Source organism: Aptenodytes forsteri, unplaced genomic scaffold (genome assembly GCF_000699145.1).
Source record: "Aptenodytes forsteri isolate BGI_AS27 unplaced genomic scaffold, ASM69914v1 Scaffold255, whole genome shotgun sequence".
NCBI classification, from domain to species: domain Eukaryota; kingdom Metazoa; phylum Chordata; class Aves; order Sphenisciformes; family Spheniscidae; genus Aptenodytes; species Aptenodytes forsteri.
In genome coordinates, this window is record NW_008794888.1 from 10,004,849 (window position 1) to 10,025,751 (window position 20,903).

The 20,903-nt window shown below is 36.3% G+C and overlaps 1 protein-coding gene across 2 annotated transcripts in view; it reads left to right on the forward strand.

The window, feature by feature from the left end:
- The window catches only part of SEC22A (SEC22 homolog A, vesicle trafficking protein), an 18,510-nt gene extending 1,224 nt beyond the window's left edge, over nt 1–17,286 (forward strand). For both annotated transcript variants that reach the window (XM_009274990.2, XM_009274989.2), the window contains exons 2-7: nt 1,692–1,895; nt 3,819–3,982; nt 5,250–5,444; nt 10,166–10,284; nt 13,474–13,539; nt 16,929–17,286. In XM_009274990.2, the coding sequence (XP_009273265.1) occupies nt 1,714–1,895; nt 3,819–3,982; nt 5,250–5,444; nt 10,166–10,284; nt 13,474–13,539; nt 16,929–17,129 (927 nt within the window). In that variant the 5' untranslated portion in view covers nt 1,692–1,713 and the 3' untranslated portion in view covers nt 17,130–17,286. The remainder of the gene's footprint in view (nt 1–1,691; nt 1,896–3,818; nt 3,983–5,249; nt 5,445–10,165; nt 10,285–13,473; nt 13,540–16,928) is intronic.
- Nucleotides 17,287–20,903: the final 3,617 nt, after the last annotated feature.

Consider the following 20,903-nt stretch of genomic DNA (forward strand, 5'->3'; position numbering starts at 1 on the left):
GTGGGGTGGGGTGAGAAGCAGAAAAGGCCTTGACTCTGTGTAAGCACTGCTCAGCAGTAACGAAAACATCCCTCTGTTATCAACATTATTCTCATCCTAAATCCAAAACACAGCACTATACCAGCTACTATGAAGAAACTTAACTCTATCCCAGCCTGTCCCAACTCCCAGGACAGGAGTTGACCTTTGAAAAACCTGAATATTTGTTATTCAATAAGTATCCTGATGTATATATAACCTTTGGGTAGTGGGAAATAGGGGAGGTGAGAGTTCAGGGAAGAAATAACTATTTTCTCTCTCTTAAGAAGAGGCAGTGCTATTTTGGGAAAATTTGGATTCCTAACTTTTCAGAATACAGTCCTTCAGTTGCTAAGGCTTGTAAAGCACCCTTAATGTCATAGTTTGAAAGGTGCTGTAAACATGTCAGTATTGCACACGAAAGCATATTTCAGCTGTATTCAGAAATACGTTTTCTTTTGCAGTATGTGACTGTATGGAACTTGAGTAGCATCATCTGAGGGAGGCAAAAATCTATTTTTTTCATAATCTCTTAAGTGATAGGTGTAGTATATGGTAGGAGTCTGCAGAGCGGTGTTAAGAGTTGAGGAAGTGTTTGCTTTTGGCTTCATATAAATTCTAGCAGTTCACCCACTGCTAAGAGGACAAATTTGTGTACTGATACTTAGCAGATAAGTAATCCTTCTTTTAATGCTTGTCCTGCTAAACTTTTGGATGTTTTGATTTAACGTAAGGTTTGAAGAACTTGAAGGTTTTAAAAATGTGTCTTCAGTCTTGAAAGACTCTGCAGGCTATGTGTTTATACTGTTAAATGCCTGCTATAAATGTTCTCCTTCTGATTGAGAAATGTTTAAATACACAACTTTTTCTTTTTTAAGTGACTGTATTCCACAAAGCTTTAATTATTATGCTTTGAAAATTAAATACTGTAAAAGCATGTAGGCTTTGCAAGCACCATTTCAACCTGCTCAGTACCTGTGTAATACTGATAGACACTTTTTTCAGATTTAAAGAAAATGGAGACGCAGATAAGAAAAAAAGACATTTCATGTTTAAGAAATTCCGTTGTGAGTTGGGAGAGCTGGATTATATTCCTTGCTGTCCTGATCCTTGATTTCCTATTTGATAGTACGTAAGTTGTGTAAGTCTCTGTTTGTCAGGGTACTTAAGCATGTACTCAGTAACACAGTTTCATGACAGCACATTAATATTATTGTTTGATCAAGACCTGGATCACGTTTCCATCTGGCATATCTTTACAGTACACATTCTTCCTCTCCAGCTATTGTTCTTGTTTGTTTAGACTGTAATTGTCTCACTAAACAAGACGACTCACAGCTTGAAGGGTGCAAGTCCTGCAGTAGTACTAAGGCTAAGTAATAGTGTTTCAATCTCCACAGGTATCTCTAGGTGAGGATTTATGGCAGTTCAGATAAAAAATATTTGAAAATGTGACATTGATGTCAGATGTGCTGCTGCTTTGTGGTTCACGTAGACTAGTAGGTCCTATTCAGTTAGGACTCTAATCTGAGTTATAGTTGAAAATCTTCCCTGTGTCCCATTTTAAGCCTGAGCCCAGCATACAGCTTGGGAAGTTTGATTAATCACAGCTGACTCTGTTGTTTTTGCTTTTACCTTAATTCTGATTCCTCCTGATTTGTGTTTTGTTGTAGGTTGTCGCTAACTCTGTTGGCAATGTCTATGATTTTATCTGCCTCTGTGGTCCGTGTGAGGGATGGACTCCCACTGTCTGCATCTACTGATTATGACCAGAGCACGGGAATGCAAGAATGTAGAAAATATTTTAAAATGCTCTCAAAGAAACTTTCTCAGCTTCCTGATAGATGTACTCTGAAAACTGGGCAGTATAATATAAAGTAAGACTTCTCATTTATATATTTGAGACATCCTGGGTTGTGTCTGTCTGTTAGTTAAAAAGTTAACAGTTCACATTAGAAATGATTAATCAAATTAAGTTTACTTCTTGGCAGTATTTATGTATCAGAAATTTAAAATTGAGAAATTGTAGAAAGATTTGAAACCTATTCAAACAGTCGTGTAAGTTCTAGTTTGAAATAGACAGTATTTTTATAAATATCAAAGTCCTTGACCTACTAGAAATATTTCTTTAAATTTCAAGGTTGTTTCTTACATGAAAATGACCAGACTTGTTCTTCATCATGCTAGTTCAACTAGTATTCATTTGTTTTCTCTTTTTAGTCTACACAAATTTAAAAAAGTACCCAAATACATTCATAACCCAGTATTTCTGAAATCTTGTGGTTAGCATGTTATGGAGTTAGGCCCTTTTATTGTACCTTCAGGATTTCTGTTGACTTCAGAGGAAACATGCCCTAAAAACCAAGCATAACTCAATAATTATTTCATATGACACACAGGGAGTGAGGGAGTGGGAAGGGTGGGAATGATCCTTCTAGTGTGAAGGCAGTGTGTAGTGAAGTCTTGAATGGTTGAAAGGAGCCTACCTATCCTACTGCTCCATCCAGCACTTTCACAACAGTGCTTTTTGTTTTCTCTTCACGCTTTTGTGCTTTGATTTTTTTTTTAAATAACTACTTCTAAATTTTTTGAGCTAGTCAATTTGATAGTGTACCTGCATGACAACACTGATTAAGTAATAATTCAGAAGATGCTCTTTTTTCCCGTTTGCAGCGTGAAACTTGGATTATCGTGAAATAATTCTTTGAATCTATTGTTTACTCAGAATTTTGCTTTATATGTGACCTTTCTCCTTAGTATTGGTAACTAGGTGCACCGATGCATAGTTGGTAACTCAGTTGCACTTTAGCTGAGCTAAATTCTGATTCTAATTTAGATTGCTATTTTAAATGAGGGGAGTAATTTCATCCTAACCCCTAGCAAACATGTAGAAGTTACAGTGGTGGAAAGTATACCACCTGCATGATCCTAGGAAGTGCTCAGCCTTCTCCATCTCCCATTGGTATATGTGAATTTCCAGCATTTCTCAGGATTAGGCCCAGCATGGACTAAATTTTTCCAGTCGATGTTTTTTTAAAACCTCAGCTGTAGTTGGCTTGTAAACTGATCAGCTTAAAAGAAACTTTTAAGAAGGAGACATAAGGCTTAGTCAGGATGTTTTTTATTACTTTTGTCTGATTACTTTTAATAGTGTAAGTTATCCATCAAGATTTTGAAGAAATTTGAATGTGTCATGAAAACGTGAACTCTATTTAATGAATTGCCTAAATGCAATAGGAATATGTATATTGAAAACTGTCCCTTTCTAATTTCTTATTTGCCATCTCTGGTCATCCTTGCAACTATCTTTGAAGAATGATGAATCCTGTATTCTACGGAACAGTTTTATTTCCTCACATATTTTAGAAAGAACAAACTGCCCCCCCCCCCCGAATCTGAAGATAATTTTTTGCATTTTTGGGATGCACCAGATCACATATTCTGCATTTGAGATGAATGAAAAGCTATTACGGGACAAACCTGCTGTGTTTCTGTATCCCAAAAGCTTTATGTTATTTTTCTGTTCCATGTATGTCAGAGTATGTACATATGTATACACACACACATATGTATAACACAGCTTCTCGTATGATTGTACAATGTGGTGCTAAAATAAAACATTGCCTAAAAGTAAATTGTTTTTCTTCTAGAATAGTGTTGGACTTTTCAGTAAACATTAATTCCTTTGCTACCCCTGAGCAGTTTTTGCTTTTCTGATTATAGAATTGAGATCAGACTAGCAAAGCAGCGAGTTACCTGGGTTTAAATTTGAAATTTTGAATTTATTTTCTCAATTACAGCTTTATAAGTTCCCTGGGAGTAAGCTATATGATGTTGTGCACTGAAAATTATCCCAGCGTCCTGGCTTTCTGCTTCCTGGATGAGCTTCAGAAAGAGTTCATCACTACCTACAATATGATGAAGACAAATACCGCTGTCAGACCGTACTGTTTTATAGAGTTTGGTAAGGATCTGACTTTTTTTTTCCTTGATTCTCACACTAAGACAAATGAGTATTTAAATAAATGTGCAACTTAAGGCACACAAAACAAAAATGTCCAAGGCAGTTTATAGCTGTATTTCAGGTGGATTTGGAATCTGATTTAACTCCCGTTAGAATCAATAAAGAAATACTTCTGTGGGCATTAAATTAGGCTACTAGTGTTTTATCCAAACTTGTTTATAATCTTTCTGTTCATGCCAGTAGGTTTTGGTTTAAGCCTTGTGTGACCAAATCTGGAGTTCATCTTCTAGTTAATAATACTAGGAGTTGTTTGACTTCATACCTGTTGAAATACTTAACCTGTAAAGGCATTGAGCTTCATAAATTTCTCAAGTAAAAGATTGCAATTTCATGTTTGCTCTTAGCTGTGCTGTAATTTTTGTTCAGTACATGAAAGGGAGAGATTTTTATTTGTCATGATAATAGCAAAGCATTTAATTTTCTGTCATGCAAGCTCCATATACAACTAATCTTATATATACCAGATTACAGCTGTTATGGATTCCATTAGTATCTGTTGCTTTAATACTATATGTTAGGCAGTTATTTTAAATATTCTTATAAAACGCATTAGAGCAAAAAGAACTGCAGTTTCAGAAATATGGGGGAAGATATTCCAGTTGGTTAATTCCTGTCTATAATTGAGTCAGGCAATTTTTAACAATTTCTGTATAACATTGTTGTCTTCCTTATGAAGATTTCTATGAATGCTCTTCCTCCCCCCCCCCCATGCGTTCTTTGTTCTACTAGTTGTTAAGTTAGAATGTAGGTCTATTACAGTCTTTATATCTGTATAATATGGCATTAATTTTCTTCACTTGAATATTTTGCAAGCACGTTTCACACTCAAGTAAGTTTATACTTGAATGCAGGAGTTAATTTTTTCAGAAGGATATTTACTAAACTAATGGAAAAGCTAGAATAAGAGCAGTAAATCCGTTGTATTAGCAATGCATTCAGTCTCATGCAGTGAAAAGTCATTAGTTTATTCACAGTTGTTAAGTAATTAGATTTCTAGAGCTTGAATTTTTTTTACTGCAGAATTAAACAGCCCATGATATATTAGTCACAAAACAGAAATAGTATTAAAAATCCAAGATAAATACAAGCATTTCAAACAATATATTTCAGTTTGTGAAGTATGTAGTACATAAAGCTGCATGGTCTTGGATTATTTCATTTACAAAAGTCCATAAGGATATACCTTTTAATTTTAAATTTTACACAGATAATTTCATTCAGAGGACCAAACAGAGATATAACAACACACGTTCTTTGTCAACAAAGATGAATCTTGCTGACATGCAGACAGAAATCAAACTGAGACCACCTTATCAAATTTCCATGTCAGAACTTGGTTCAGCTAATGGGTTCGCACATTTATCTGTGGCGGAATATAAGGGTACTGGTAAGATATCTGCAGGTAAGTTTCAGCCTTTTGTTTTTGTATCCTTAAATAAGACAGATGCAGGGCAGTAGAATTAATCTTTGATTTTTTTTTTTTCTTTAAAAAAACCTTTTTCACCCTGATGTTCTTAAAGCATAAAGCTGCCATGACCTTATGTGTATTTTAGTTTAGATGTCTGTTTTGTCCTCTGCTCAAAGTGCGTATCTTCCCAAGGCACCAAGAGAGAGAAACGGGTCTATTCAATGGACTGCTTTATTGAAGGAAAAAAAAAATCTGCATGAAAATAAGCAAATGAAGATGAGCACTTAACAAGATGATCTTCTTTCTTTTCCTGACCTATTAAGATTTATGAATATTTTTATTATTTCTGCCCAGTAAGACCCAATGATGACATAAGCTAAGAGCATAGTGTCAGGAGTTAGAGCAGCTGGAGGGAGAAACATCACTTTAGGAAGCATCTGTGATGGTGAAAATCCAGAGCTGTGCTGGCTAAAAGATGTACTCTCTAAAATAAGTGCCTTGTGTACGGTGTTAATAGTAGCAATTTTGTGTATACTTGCCACATTCATTTAAGTAGTCATGAATTTTTTAATACTTCATTTATTTCGGGTAGGAGGTAAATACGGAGTTGTGTGGTTGAACCGGGTTAAAGGTTTGTGCTATTGAGTGAATGCTCTGAATCAGTTTGAGGCCCACCTTTAGATGTTTCCCAGCAGGACAGAAAACTTAAAACTCGCAAAGTCCTTGCACTAATACGTGGACTCCGCACGTGAAACTGACATAATCTGATTTCAGTCTTCCAAGTTTAGTGAAGCAAAATCATAAATAGAATAAAAGGAAGCGTTGATTTTAATTAGTTAATATCTTCCCTTTTTTTCCCAAAAGTACCTCTGTCTATAAGGCTAGTTATCCTGGGCAGACGTACACCAATGCCGTTCACTTTACAATGTCGGGAAAAATTGCAATCATAAATCTAAACACTTCCTACAGTTCTGTGATATAAGACATCAGCTTAATTTTGTTCAGTTTTTATATATATATTAGTAGGATCTCTTTGCCAGTATATTATCCTAATTACTTTACTTACTCGTAAGGATTCCTCTAGAAGATGGAAAACTACTTTCTACTGAAGATGAGAAACAAACAAAATTGCTAGGGTGCCCTATTTGTACTGCTGGGGCCTGATCCTGAGAATTCTAGGTGCTATGAGGCAGTGTAGAAATAGCTGACAATCTCTGTGTTTGCAATTTAACAGTATTAGAGATAGATTCTGGAAAATTAATAAAGGAAAAGTGTGAAGATGTTTAAATTGTTTGGAAGAGTGGGATCTTTTAAGCAGCACTGTACATACCTTTAATCATCTACTGCTTATATGTGTGGGCTGTTTTTAAAGGTGTGTAATGCTGTGATACCATTCTTTTGCCACTTTTGATGCTTACATCATTGTTACCTCTTAATGTTCTAGTGTAATCCTGGCTTGTGGAAGAGGTTATGGTGGCAGAAGTGGCAACTGGTTAACTCTGAAAATTGTCTAGATTCAAACTTCCTGCAATTGGAAAAAGAAAAAACAATAAGCATGAGAGAATTTGGCCTGTGTCAAAATTGGCTGTATTTTTGAAGTTTTCCATGTAATGGGAAATGAGCTTTTTACCACTTTTCTGAGTAAAAGTGTTGGAAGATCATATGGCCCTAAATTAAAATGTGTAAGGACCATTTCCCTTTTTACTATAAAGTAGAATTAAACAATAATTGGCAGATGATCATCCAATTTTTTTTCACCTACCTCTCCACAACTTGTCCTACAGAAACAGTTCCGTTGTCCTCTTTTCTTTCCATGTCGACTTTCTTCTATTTTTTTTCCCTCTTTTAGTGACTTTTAACTTTCTTCTTCCTCTGAATTCCATAGATCTCTCTGTTCAGTTACCCGTTTCCTTCCTTGAATTGCTATAGAAACTCACCATCAAAGGGCTGTACATTGAGAGGTTTGCACTTTGCTCCTTCTTCAGCTCTTCGAATTTTAGATGCTGTTGAATAACAGTGTCTTTTTTAAAAAGTCTGCTAATAGTTTTGTAATTCTTTACATTCATCGCTTCTCTCCACCCTTGAAAAGAACTTTCTCTGGATGTTTGCTACCCACTCAGTTGGCTAGACTTCAAAGTTCCTCCTTTGCTCTAAGGACAAATTCTCACAAAAAGATGTGGTTTGCCTAGTGTAATTGCCTGAATATGCTGTCCTGTTAAAAAAAATGACTTGCTACAAGTGAATTAAGTATGTTAAATCAAGTTGGATAGCACGCAGAGGTAGGAAGTTAGGTAGACGCAAATCTTGTTTTGTTACACAGAATAGCAGAATTTGATGCGTTAGTTTTGGCTATGCTGATGAAGCATTGTCTGATACTTGCTTATACTTGTAATTGGATATGTATCCAAGGTCTAGTGTCTAGGCCTCTTATATTGTTAAAGTAATTGAAAATAGCAGCCCTATTCCTTTAGCGAAAGTTGTGCCGTGTAGTGAGAAATACGGGTAATTATTAATGTGTGAAGCAGAAAGTGCGCAGATTATGAATAGAATTCTGCTTCAAAGCTGAATGTAGGTGTTGGCAGGCATTAGAAATAGGGTGACAACATGCTGATGTGTGATGTTTTAGGTATTTTTTTCGTTAGGATAAATTTACTGTTTTCTGAGCTTTTTTTCAATGAAGGAACAGTTCTCAAATCAAAGTTACTTTTTGCCTGATGGTGTACTCGATATTTTTTTTTAATTTTTATTTTTAAATAAGCGTCCTTACAAGAAGTGCAGTTTCTCATGTTGTGCAAATTTCCTATTTTTTTATTTAAATTTCAACATTTTAATTTAGAATGTGTGCTTTATTTGATCCTTGGCTTGTATTAGAGAGTTTTTTATATGGCAATTATAATCTCTCTAAAATTTATGGATGTACTGACTCAAGGTCAGCTGTCCTTTACCCTGCCTTCTCTGACGCTCCTCCTTCATTCTCTGGTTTTGCCTTTATTTTTTTTTTTTTGTATTTAAATGACTCTTGTTGCTTTGATTGTAACACTAAGATTTATTAAGCCCTGGAGACTTTAATGACATCAGTAGCGTTATGCAATGCCCTTTAAAGTTTTTGGGTTTGTTTTCATATCTTAATAAGAGAGAAAAATCACTGTTTTATTATCCTTCATAGACTGTCTTGATTTAGCTGACACGACTCCTTACTTTTCCCCTCATGGTTCTCAAAGAGGTGTTTTAAATACTAGTTTAACACATGACGTTTTAAAGTTACCCTGATACATGGGGAAAATGAGATTGCCTGGAGAGCTGTGCATGGAGAGCAGTGAACTAATTTTATCCACCAGTTAGTGAAATGCAATGACTTTTGGCTAAAACCAGTCGCATACACCTTCACCTTTTTGCTGCTCTGTAGACGAGATGGTTTAAAAAACCCAAAACAAAACAAGCAGTTATGAGTGACTGAAAAAGAATGGTTTGGTATGCAAATACTGTATCTAACCTTAACTGAGAGATTGCTGGTAGTGTTCCTTTGATACGGACTATGGTTAGAAAAGCAATAAGCTCTGAAAGTTAAACATGGGTTATGCTTTTGTTTAAAAAAAAAACTGATTACACTGTTAAATTCAGCACAAATGAGTTAACTAATTTTGTGTTTTATTTTTAAGTTATCACACACTCATAATTACACAGCCCTGTCTGCTTATCAACGTGAAATAGCTTTTGTCATTTTTTTTCTTTAGGTCCTGTAACTTCATAAACTGTTTGGAAAGCCTTTTTCCTGGATCTGTGCAATGCAAACAACCAGGATTGACACCCCTCTCTCTATTAATATTACAGTTCATTAACCTCATTGTTCACATCTTTACACTTGGTTGATTTGAACAGAATGATTTAAGTATGGCTCAGTAGTCCTGTTTTCCCAGCGTTGCCTAGACTGTTAAGAGTTTTGCATTGTTTTTTCATATTTGCTTTCTGTTATTAATTATGGAAAGGGGCGATAATGAGGAACATACACAACTGTTATGTACTTGTGACCCTAGCTAAGCCCGAAAGAGTGGATGTGCATGGAAAGAAAGTGTGTTTTAATTTTAATGTGTTTTGTAAGAGACTTCTAAGCACTGTCTGGAAGGTCTGTGTAAGGTTGTAATATAGATACTAGCTTAGTTTCAGAGCTGTCTTTTTACTTGTGTCTTTGGTAGCACTCACTGGCTGTATTTTTTAAGGTAGGGGACTGTAATAGCTTTGCCTCATAGCGTTCCATTCAGCAAACAAGCTAAATCAGTCTCAATAGCTCTGCTAATGCATTAGTGTTAAAAAAAAAAGTGGAGGTTGTGAGAGGAGCTCTTAAGTATGTGACTTACTAGCTGGCTACTAATTGTGGACAAATTTCACTAGCAAATGCATCATTTGCCATTGATTCACTGGCATATTTGAGCAGCTTTCAGTACCATACTGAATAAACTGAATGTATTGAGTTAAAGATGAAATATAGTAAGACAATTCTATATGCGAATTGAAGGAAAGCATACTTTTTGTTAAACCTTGTGTTGAAATACTTAAAATGTTTCTTCTTTTTAGAAAAAAAGATTGACATCTTGTGGTTTGCTTCAGTGATTTCTTCTTGAGCTAGAAGCCACTGAAAAATGAGATTACTATTCTACTAAATTTCTAAAGACATTGCTTTAACCTGTGATATCTTTTTTTGATCTTTTGCTTTGCAGCTCCTCATCAACGTCTGGAACCTGTGACTCTGCCAGGGATTGTCTCATTTGTACTTAGTCTGTTATGTGGGGCTTTGAATTTAATTCGTGGCTTTCATGCCATAGAAAGTCTTCTCCAGGTATTGTACATGTTTATGAATTTGAGAATTATGCATCATAGCAATCATAATATCACATTAGAAGATGCTTGCTGTATGAACTAAGTCTTGCCAGTTTTATTTTCAGAAATATTGTTTGTGAGGTCAGACCTCTGTTTATGAAACCTATATTGTTTGTGATCTGCGCATCCTCCTTGAGTGTGATGCATTCATTGAGGCTGTGAGTTTCAAAAGCAGTAGAAGGTGGGTGGCCAACTCCTTCCCTAGGTACCTTGGTAGCAGTGAGTATGTGAACATAATGTTCTGTTTTCTAAATTTATGCCAGGATATGAGACGTTTAATTCTAATAGATGTTTTTTAAAAACACTTGAGAGAAATGATGAACGGCTTTGAAAATCTGGCCAATTTTTTTGAAAGGTCCACAGAGCAGGTTTTGTAAAATTGTTTTTTAGAAACTGTTTTTAGTTTTTGTTTGTTTTTAATAAACCTTCTTAAGTAGGATGCTTATTTCTCTTTGTGTGCTGAAAGGATCAATGTAAGGGAAACTGTCAATTGATTTCTTCTAACCCTCCCCGCCCCCCCCTCAAAACAACAACACCCTCCTCACCAAACAACCTCCCCAACAAACATTTATTTGTTTACGTGAACTCTCTGCTCTGACCCTCCCTATAGCCTTTCAGTTTCTTTCTATTCCATTTCTTGTGCTAGTTGTATTCTCGTTGCTACAATGAAAATAACAGCGGTTAATGATTTCAAGCAATTCAAGCGAATATGCTGGTAGTGCTTGCAAGCACGCACAGAAAGTTCATGTGTGTTACCACAAAAAAAAAGACTTACGTAACGTTAAATGGTTCTACTGCTGGGGTGATGGAGGTAGAAACTAAAAACCCCGTGGAAGTTTTCTGAAAGAAAATGAGAATCCCCCTGCTTGGCTAATAGATAATAATCTTTTTATTCAAACATATATCTGGACTTTATAACTGCAATGCTTTTGATACCTAATGGATTGTTTAGGGAAGTAATGTAAAGAAGATGACCTGTATTCCAGTTGTCTTACATAATTATTAACATATGTACAGATTTAATAAAGCAGTAATGTTTGAGGTCTCAGCATTTCCTGAAGACTAATGAATAGATGAACAGAGTTAATGAAAGTGTTCCATGCTAGGTCCTTCTTTTCAGTTGTTTTTGGTTTGTTTTTTAAAGAAAAAACAAGAATGAAATAGTGAACATACATCTCTACTTTATCCCTAATTAGATTTTTCTGTGTTATGCACAATTCTCTTAGTTCATAAATAGGAATGAATTTAAAGTACGCTGTAGTACAAATAGTACTGAACAGATTTCTACCGCTTAGTGTAATGTTTCTAGAACTTGTTTTGTTACCTTTACGCAGCTGATTTTTTAAAAAGGAATGCCAATGTTAGATTAACTTATTTAAACGATGATAGGCCAGCCAATTAATTTTATTCTAGATGATATTGCATCTGGAGGTAATAGATGGCAGTACAGATGGAAGATACTTTTTAATTTCTGACAAATAAGGCACACTAAAAATCCATTAAAATTTCTCTTAATTTACTTTATTATGGAAAAATCCACAAGGTTTAGGGAGAAATAATCCAAAATGTGATTAATGGAACTTCTTCTGAGAAGTCATTCAAAAGCTTCTCTCTGAATTAGTGTTTCCTTTATAGTCAGTGTTTTTATTTGGGTGTTAGCAAAACTCTGTTAAAGATCTGTAGCTATACTCCAGCAAATACGCAGTGGCACCAAGGCCAAGATTTACATACGGTTTAGGATTGTACTGCATTGTGTAGGTCAGTTTTATGTGCAGACGTACAAACTTTTCCCTAGTCAACACTGTAGATGCAAATGCTTCACACTGAACATGCTCTGAGCAGAAACAAGTTGTGGTTCCGAATGGAACACCTTCTTCTCAAAATGAAATTCACATTCAAGGAAGAACATTTGCATAAGTACCCATTGTTGTCATGGGAAAGTTTTTGATTGTCGCAGATGTTTGTTGGAAATGCAGTTAGAATAATCACTGAGCATGTAAATTTATTCTGCTCAGCTCTATAGAAACTATAACAACCCGTTTGAATAAGTTAGAAGAAATTTTTTTTTTTTCTCTTTTTAAACACATAGTGGAAAGATCTATCACTTCAAGTAAATTTTTCCATCTTTTCCTTTGTTGTGGTTTAACTTCAGCCGGCAACTAAGCACCACACAGCCACTCGCTCACTCCCCCCCAGTGGGATGGGAGAGAGAATTGGAAGGGTAAAAGTGAGAAAACTCGTGAGAAAGTGAGAAAACTTTGAGATAAAGACAGTTTAATAGGTAAAGCAAAAGCTGTGCGCGCAAGCAAAGCAAAACAAGGAATTCTTTCACTCCTTCCCATCGGCAGGCAGGTGTTCAGCCATCTCCAGGAACGCAGGGCTCCATCACGTGTAATGGTTACTTGGGAAGACAAGCGCCATCACTCCGAACATCCCCCCCTTCCTTCTTCTTCCCCAGCTTTATATGCTGAGCATGACATCTTATGGCGTGGAATATCCCTTTGGTCAGTTGGGGTCAGCTGTCCCAGCGCACAAATCCAAAACATAACCCCATACTAGTTACTGTGAAGAAAATTAACTCTATCCTAGCCAAAACCAGCACATCCTTCAAGAAAACTTAAATTTTCCAATAATCTCTCTCTGATAAATTCATGTGCTTTTGTTTGTTCTCACTGCCGTGAATGCGGAGCTGCCTGCCTTACTCTCTGTAGGATTTTACCACACCCTAGTGGTCAGTTTGTGTCTTTTCCTTTTATCTCTTTTCCATTTTGTGAAGCTGGAGGAAGGCACAATTCTACAAAGTTGATATTGGTTACCAGTGTTTAGACTTGAATTTTCGAAGGCATCTGGAGAAGGTAAGTATCCAGTGTTAGAGCTGGACTTTCTTTAAGGCTTTTGAAAATCTCAGCGTTAGTTGTCCGTTGTGAATAAACGTTTTGGTCAGATTCCAGATCACGGTGTTTTTTTTCCAGACATATAAGTAAGCAATGATTAGTGCTAACTCTTTTGGTTTAGCGTAGTGTAGGAATTATTATAAATCTCAATGCGAGACTATTTTAACATACAATAATGAATAAGTTTCATACTGTAAATACCTGGTATTTCACAGCAACATTGTAAAACATGGCTTTTTGTTTTATTTTCACAGAATGAAGGTGAAGATTTCAGCTATGTTATTGCATTTTTTCTTGGAACAGCAGCCTGTTTGTACCAGGTATGTTCTTCTGCTTGCATAATTCACTAGAGTTTAGAAACATTACCCAGTCATGCATAAATGTCATCATGTTTTCTTAAATGTCCCAGATACTTGAATAGGGCGATTATAAAAATAATTTCTGCTCTGTTTTATTTCATTAATCATAAACTGTCATACAGTAGATTGATACAAAGAGCTTCTGTTTGCTTGCATTTTTCTCCAGTTAGTTGATTAAGAGGTTTGGTGTACTTTTCTGTCTGGAGCTTACAATTTATCTCTGAAGTCACAAGCAGTGGAGGTTATATAAGTTCCTTAAAGTAGTAGTTTCATAGTTCAAGTAAACTTAGCCATCTGAACAAATGCCTTACTGCTTCTTTCCTTTGGGAAGATTTGAAGTAAATACAGTAATACCTAGGCACTACACCCCAGAATTTTCCTCACTTTGTACATTATTGTGCATCTCCTTCCTTTTCAAAGCTTTCAGCCACTTTCCACTATGTTTTCCTTCTCCTGTCTGATATTTCACGTTGCATTTCATGTCTGTAGGTTTTCCATTTGTGCATCTGAATTTGACTTTCCTATATAATTTGTAGCAAGGTATTCTGGTGCCCATTGGCATTTGTCATTCAGTGACACTGCTGTTACGTTTAGCTATGACTATAATGTCTGTCATGCTTAATTGCTGTTATTATAATTCTTTTGACTTCTAATCTCTTGCACTTGTGGAGTATGCAGTTTGTACTTGTTTCCGTGTGCCAATGTTGACTACAGTGTCAGACCATAAAATGAAATCTCAGGATTTTCCTTTAAAATCAGCCTTTCTATCAGTCAGCCTTTTGTCCACGTTACCTGTAGTCTCCATTCTCTATAACTTGTCTCTAGCAAAATGTCACGGTACAACTTGTGGTGTTCATCACTTGTTGACTTTTCATCAGCTTCTGCCTTAAATAATTCTTCAGATTGGTGTTAATTTTCCATGCCAACAATCTGTTCCATATCAGATAGGGTGGAGCTCCTCCATTCTTTTTTTGTGTGAAAAATACACGTTCTTCCCTCCTCTCCCAAATTAGAAACCTTATTCTTTATAAAGTATTCATGTCTGTGCATTGAGACATAAGGACATATGTCTTTCCCCCACTGTCTGACTTGAATAGAGCTGTTTTAAAGAAGGAATCCATGCAGCTTGGAATGTAGGCTTTTTCTTAATATTCAAAATATATCTGTTGAGACTCTTGTTCTGCGCCTTCTGGTGTCATTCCTACAATATGTAATTGGTCAGTTTTCAGAACTAAGAGTCCTCTGGCATGTTCTGATGTTCTTTTGCCACACTTAGGAGTTCGGGAGATTAATTCCGTGTGTTAAATGACAGCACATTTCATTGTCATTCACCCACAAGGCATCCATAATGCTGCATTGTCTTGTTCAGTTAATAACAACGTAGCAGTGTGTTTCTCTTTCTAGTTTCCAAGAAAATGTTTGTAACCTAGGTGTGCAGGCATTTCTTAACATTTATTAGAAAAAAAAAAAAAAATCGAAAATCAAAATCTTCTCTGAAGTAGCAGAGGAGCCTTGTACATAAAAGCATGCTCACTAATTGCCATGCTAACACTTCCCTTTAATAGAAGGAAAAAACCCCTCGGGAATTTCATAACAGCACTTGTTATAGTAAGGTGTTAAAACCACAGTGTTTTGGCCTTTTGACTGGTGGTCTGTTTTGTAAGTGGCAAATCTTCTAGCATCTCAAACCTAGATTAATGAAAAGATAAGCCTCAGAATTCATTTAAAACAGATCTTCAGTAAAATTCACAGTCGTTCAACATCATGTTGCAGTATCATTTTTTAAACTTCTGTAGTATTTTTGTTTTTTAAACACTTCATATTTATTAATCATTTTGATGAAGCATATCCTGACTTATTTTAATCTTGGAAGCAGTTACGCTTCTTCATACGTTGTCAGTGGAGGCGACAATGCTAGAAAATTATCTGAATTCTTATTGCTGAGATACTAGTACCAAGTAATTGCTCTTTTAGATATGATTTGTAAAACTGTCAGCACAAGTCGGTTGCATTTGCTCTGCTCATAATGGCCAAGCAGGTTCAGAGGAATTCCATCTAGATTCTGAAACATGCGGATTACTTATCTCTAGTTTTACTTTGCTTTGGAGGAAGGACATAGAAATCTTACTGATACTGTCAGTGCTCACACCTCTGAAGATATTTAGATATCCAGAAATTACAAGTAGTTTTGTTAATCTCAGCCATGCATGCTTTACAAGAAAGTGGTTGAGTTTCGAATAGAATATAAAGTAACCTAAATAAATTGCATTGTTCATTTGCAAACGTACAATGCTTTGGCGCTTTTTTGAGGAACGTGAAGAATGAAAAAAATTTAAAGTAGAGTTTCTCTGGCTGATAAAACGTGGCAAATGCCCGAGAAGAACAGAAATGACACTTAGATAATCTGATGATGGATGCTGTTAAAAAATTTGTGTGAGCGTGGTTATATATCCACTGGGAACAGATTTGGAATACGAAGTAAGCCCAAGTGATGTTGTTATCTACCTCGAAGCCCAGCAAAAACTTTCTTCAGCAGACAGAAATGGCTAGAGTCCAGAGATGGGGCAAGCAATTTTTTTTGTAGAAGTCAAGGAAGTAGGTTGAACAATAGCAGAAGTAAAAATAATGTCTATGTAAAAGCTATGTCCTTTTGGAGATGAAAACTGTGGCGAGAGACTTGTACGGATTTCCAGTTGCAGTAGGAAGAAGGCAGAGTAGGGAACTGTGGGCAGTCCTGACATTCTGTGTTACACCACAGCGTGCAGAATGTGGTAGAATTGCAGTAGAGAAGTTGTGTATCTCTCTCCGAATGTGATCCATCTTGCACCAGCTGAAGAAGGGCAGTGGGTATTTGTGGACCTCTCCGCATCTACCAGTTAGTCCTCTGCATTAACCCTAGCAGGACACTGGGCACTGGTATCTGGGGGATTGCCTTGTGCTGAGTATTCCCGGCTGCAGGGCCCTGTCTTTTCCCTGTCCTTCCCATTGCTTTGCCTGAAGAAGACTTAACAGTGGCTCTATTTCCTTCTCCATTGCTCGGGTGGAACAGAGTCTATTTTGACCAGAGATTGCCAGGATTCCTTTGTCATGGGCCACTCTTTATTGCAGGTTGTAATCAGTTATTATGAGAGAATTGTTCTCAAAGAGGGTTTGATGGAAGCAAAATGTAACCTTGTATTGGTGTCAGGTACTTTTCACCCTTCCATGACTGCTAAATTGGTACTGTTCTTACATGTTGATTTACACTTTTACTTGTTTTGGATTTGTAATTTCTCAATGACCAGATAGTGTTTCTTCAGTGGAAGTTATTTTCCATGTGGTAATCTGATTTCTTTTTCATTTCCTGACAGTGTTACCTGTTTGTATACTACACGGGCTGGAGGAATGCCAAATCCTTCCTGACTTTTGGGTTAATTTGCCTGTGTAACATGTATCTCTATGAACTGCGCAACCTGTGGCAGCTGTTCTTTCATGTGACTGTGGGAGCATTTTGTACCTTACAAATTCGACTGCGACAACCACAGGGAAAGTCCCCTGATTACAATGTCTGACAAGTCCTGGAACATTTAGAGGCAGTCTTGTTCCAACAGTTATTCACTCTCAGGAATGTAAAGCTGTTCTCCAAAAGAAGAAGCTGTCTGGATGGGATTTGGTTTTGTTTTGGGTTTTTTTTTTTCTAATTTTAAAATAAAGCAATGTAAGATGCCTGTGGACATTTTTCACTTGATGGTTAAACTTTTTTTTTTTTTAAAGAAGGACAGAAAAGAATACGGGACTAGAGGAGGAAAATGGGTCATATCCATGCAGTGAAATGTATGTAGGGACATCAAGTTTGGGGAATTTGACCGGTGGCATAAAAAAGCTTAATTCGAAAGTAAGTTAATGGAAGGAATGTATAGAGTATGTCTTCTGTATATCACGCAAGCTCTTCACTTCCAAAATCAGTTTTGCCTTTGTGAGGCAGTAGGGGATAGGTGAAATTAATAATAATAATAATAATAATAATAATAATAATGCTATTGCATATTAGCAAAATAGATTTGGAATATGTAAGATACTAAATTTTGGAATGTTTTGTTTCACATTGACATATGTGAATGTTTTCTTAATTAAAATGTAACCTGGAAACTGTTTCTGAGGATCAGCTTTATGGCACCTGTGGCCCTCTGTCTAGTGCTATAAATACTTCAACATTTTTTCATTTATGATTTCCTTTCAATTATCCTTTGAAAGTGATCTATGTGGACAGGGTTTCTTTTTAGTAATTATTCAAAAAGTTCTGCCACCCAGGATTTTTGTACCCTTCCTGTGTTTGAACTCTGGAAAGGTTGAAAGGAAATGGATTGGTGAGTAAATGGAGTGACTTGTACTTGTTGGACTGTTGTTCTTCTTTTTATATACTTTTAGGAATGGATGAGTAACTAGCTCAAACGTGAGATAAACAACTGGTGACAGGAAAATAATAAATCAGTCTGATTAGCTTAAACAAGAAAAGACGAGGGATCTTGTTTATTCTTCTGGCTTTATGGGTTGGGTGTTTTTGTGCTGGGATAGAACCTCCTTGGTCTAGACTTGTGTTTGAGAGAACTGTTGTATACTCCTGAAGTTGGTGAATCAACTAGCAAACCCCAAACACTCAGAAAATAGAATAGCAACCATATAGTACCACCATCAGTTACACTGGGGTTTTTTACAATTATATGACAGTTATTTATGATGTTTCATAATGTACAAATAGATAGATATAGATAGATTTTTATATGTGACCTGGAATAATGTAAGGGTTCACGGAGCAAGCTTTAACGGCAGGGAGGTTGCCATGCTGCTTGTGTTGTTGGATTTGGGGATTGGCAGAGCTTTGCTGTGCTGTGAAGTGTTGCTCCAGGCAAATTTCTTTGTGCACTTCATAGCAAAATGTTATGTGTTTCAGTAAGTTATTTAGTGTCAGATTGTGAGCAAGAAGAAGGGAGCTAGATATTTTCTTTTCTTTTTAAATAGGTGGTATTAGTCAAGAAAATTATGCGTAATACCACCAAGAAGAATTAGAGAATGAAATGGTAATCCAAAGTGAACGGGAGCAATATGTATTATATTCTTCATAACGTGTTTCTCAGACTGATGTCTGAGATCAAGACCTTGAAGATACCTTGGTGTGCAGCCTCAAAGATTGATGCTGGAGGTGATGTGCTTTGCAGTTAATTCTCTTCCCTCCCCACTTTGAGACAGAGAAGAAGAATGCATTCATGAACATGGTCTGCTTTTGTTTTGGGAGTCCAGAAGATGGGGAAAAGATAAAGAGGAGGACTGGATTGAAGCATACAAGAATTTTAGGAAATGTTTCCAGCATGAATATTTTAAAAATCCAGAAGAACAGAAAACAGCCTTTGTTTAGCATTGAGAAGTTTGCTTGTATTAGCATTCAGTGCACCTTTCTGAATTCTGGACACCAGAAAAGGTGAAAAGCAGTCCTTTACCATTTAAAGTCAATGATTGAAAAATATAACTATTCATGTTTTAAGTATAAAACCAGGTTTTATCTTGCTTATAAAGTCTAGAAGAGTCCTTATACCTATCTTTTCACTTCACCTCCATTGACAGGCAGGGAAGCTATTATGAATGCCTGAAGTACTGCTTAGTTTTTAACTCGGGCTGTTAATGCACATGAAGAATTTTCTGTTGCATCATTTCTTCAGTTTATATGTTGGCAGAGAATCTTGTTTTCTCTGAGACATCTTCCCTTCCTGCTATTCCTAAAGATGCATTTTTAAGGAATGAAAACTTCCTTTGTCGTAGCATCTGGAGCCATTATTCCATTCCAGTTATGCTGGCGTTAAACTAATTGCTGATTAGCAGGTATAATGAACAAATGCAACTGTCAGTGTAATAGAAGACAGTTGGGGTTTTGTTTGCTTGTTTTTACGGCACTGATAAAAATCCCATTTCACAATGAAAAGTTAATGAGCATGACTGTTCTTCATTACCTGATATTACTAGGTGCTAAAAACATGGCTTTTGAACATATTACTTTAGTTTGACTATAATATTAGAACTTGCTGAAATTTTGTGTGAGATGAGAAACAAGACAGACCAGGCCAAGTTGGAGGTGAAAATTTAATGAAAATTCCCAGTGTTTCCCATTTGCTTGTACAAACTCAGCATTCAGAGAACTAGCCGGTGCTTCCCTGCTGATTTTTCCAGATACTTGAGTTATTAGACTTATGAAGATAACTTAGGAAAGATGACTACTCTTGAACAACATGCTTTATTTTAGTTTGAATTGCACAAGGCCATTCACAGTCACTCGATTTTCTGTGGGATTTAGTAGAAGCAGAGCCCACTTCATGCTGCATTTATAAAGTAAGACCTCTTTAAGGTTGGAATGGGTCCATCCAACACCCACAATACCATATTTTTCTTTGAATAAAGTGTCACTGTTTACATTCACTTTCAGGAAGGGACGGCCAAAAGTTTGGCTGACTTCCACAAGGTATATATAATGCTGTCTGAGGTTTGATTACCTCAGAGTCCCCTATTTGAGCTTCTAGAGATTTAATCACATTCTTCCTTGCATATTTTTCTTTAATATCTGAGGTTTTCCATAGTGGTCTGCTCTCTTGTATTCAATGTCTGGGCCAATAGCTGGGGATAAGAACGTGTCTCATTTGCGAATTGTCAGATTTTGCTAGGAAATAACTTTTCAGACCCTGGAAAACTTGTAGACCCCTTCTCCTTTCACACTGCTTCATGCAAGACTGACACACGCACGTGTACAAGATATATAAATCTAGAGAGAGAGAGGGGGAGAGGGGTTTAGAAAAGAATGCAGCCTTCTATGAGGGAATGTATGTATGTGTTACTTGGATTGATTTTTAGCTATATTAAAGCTAGCAGAGAACTAAATGATAATGGAAACTGGTTTCCTTTGCAGACATCGTGATTACTTAATGTTCACTGTGGATTCTTTAATATATTGATAGTCTCTTTATCGAAGGACTGAGGAACATCTGTTTAGGGATATTACCTTTCAGCCTCCTGCCTTTCATTCCCCGTTTCCACTGCAAGTACTATGGTATGATTGTTTTTTGCTTTCATGGTTTGTATTGAAAAAAGAAGCCCATTAACATTTGCAAACACTAAACACTTGCTATTTTGAATCGGCGTTTTGTCAGAATAAATAGCATTCTAGATATGTGTTATGGCTTGCAAAAATCCATGCTTTCTGAATGGTGTTAATACAAAGGGATGTATTACAGGAGGGTTTTTTCCCCGATTGGAGGTAATTGATGAGAAGGGTAGCAGTAGGGGGTCTGCTTCAATAGCGGTTG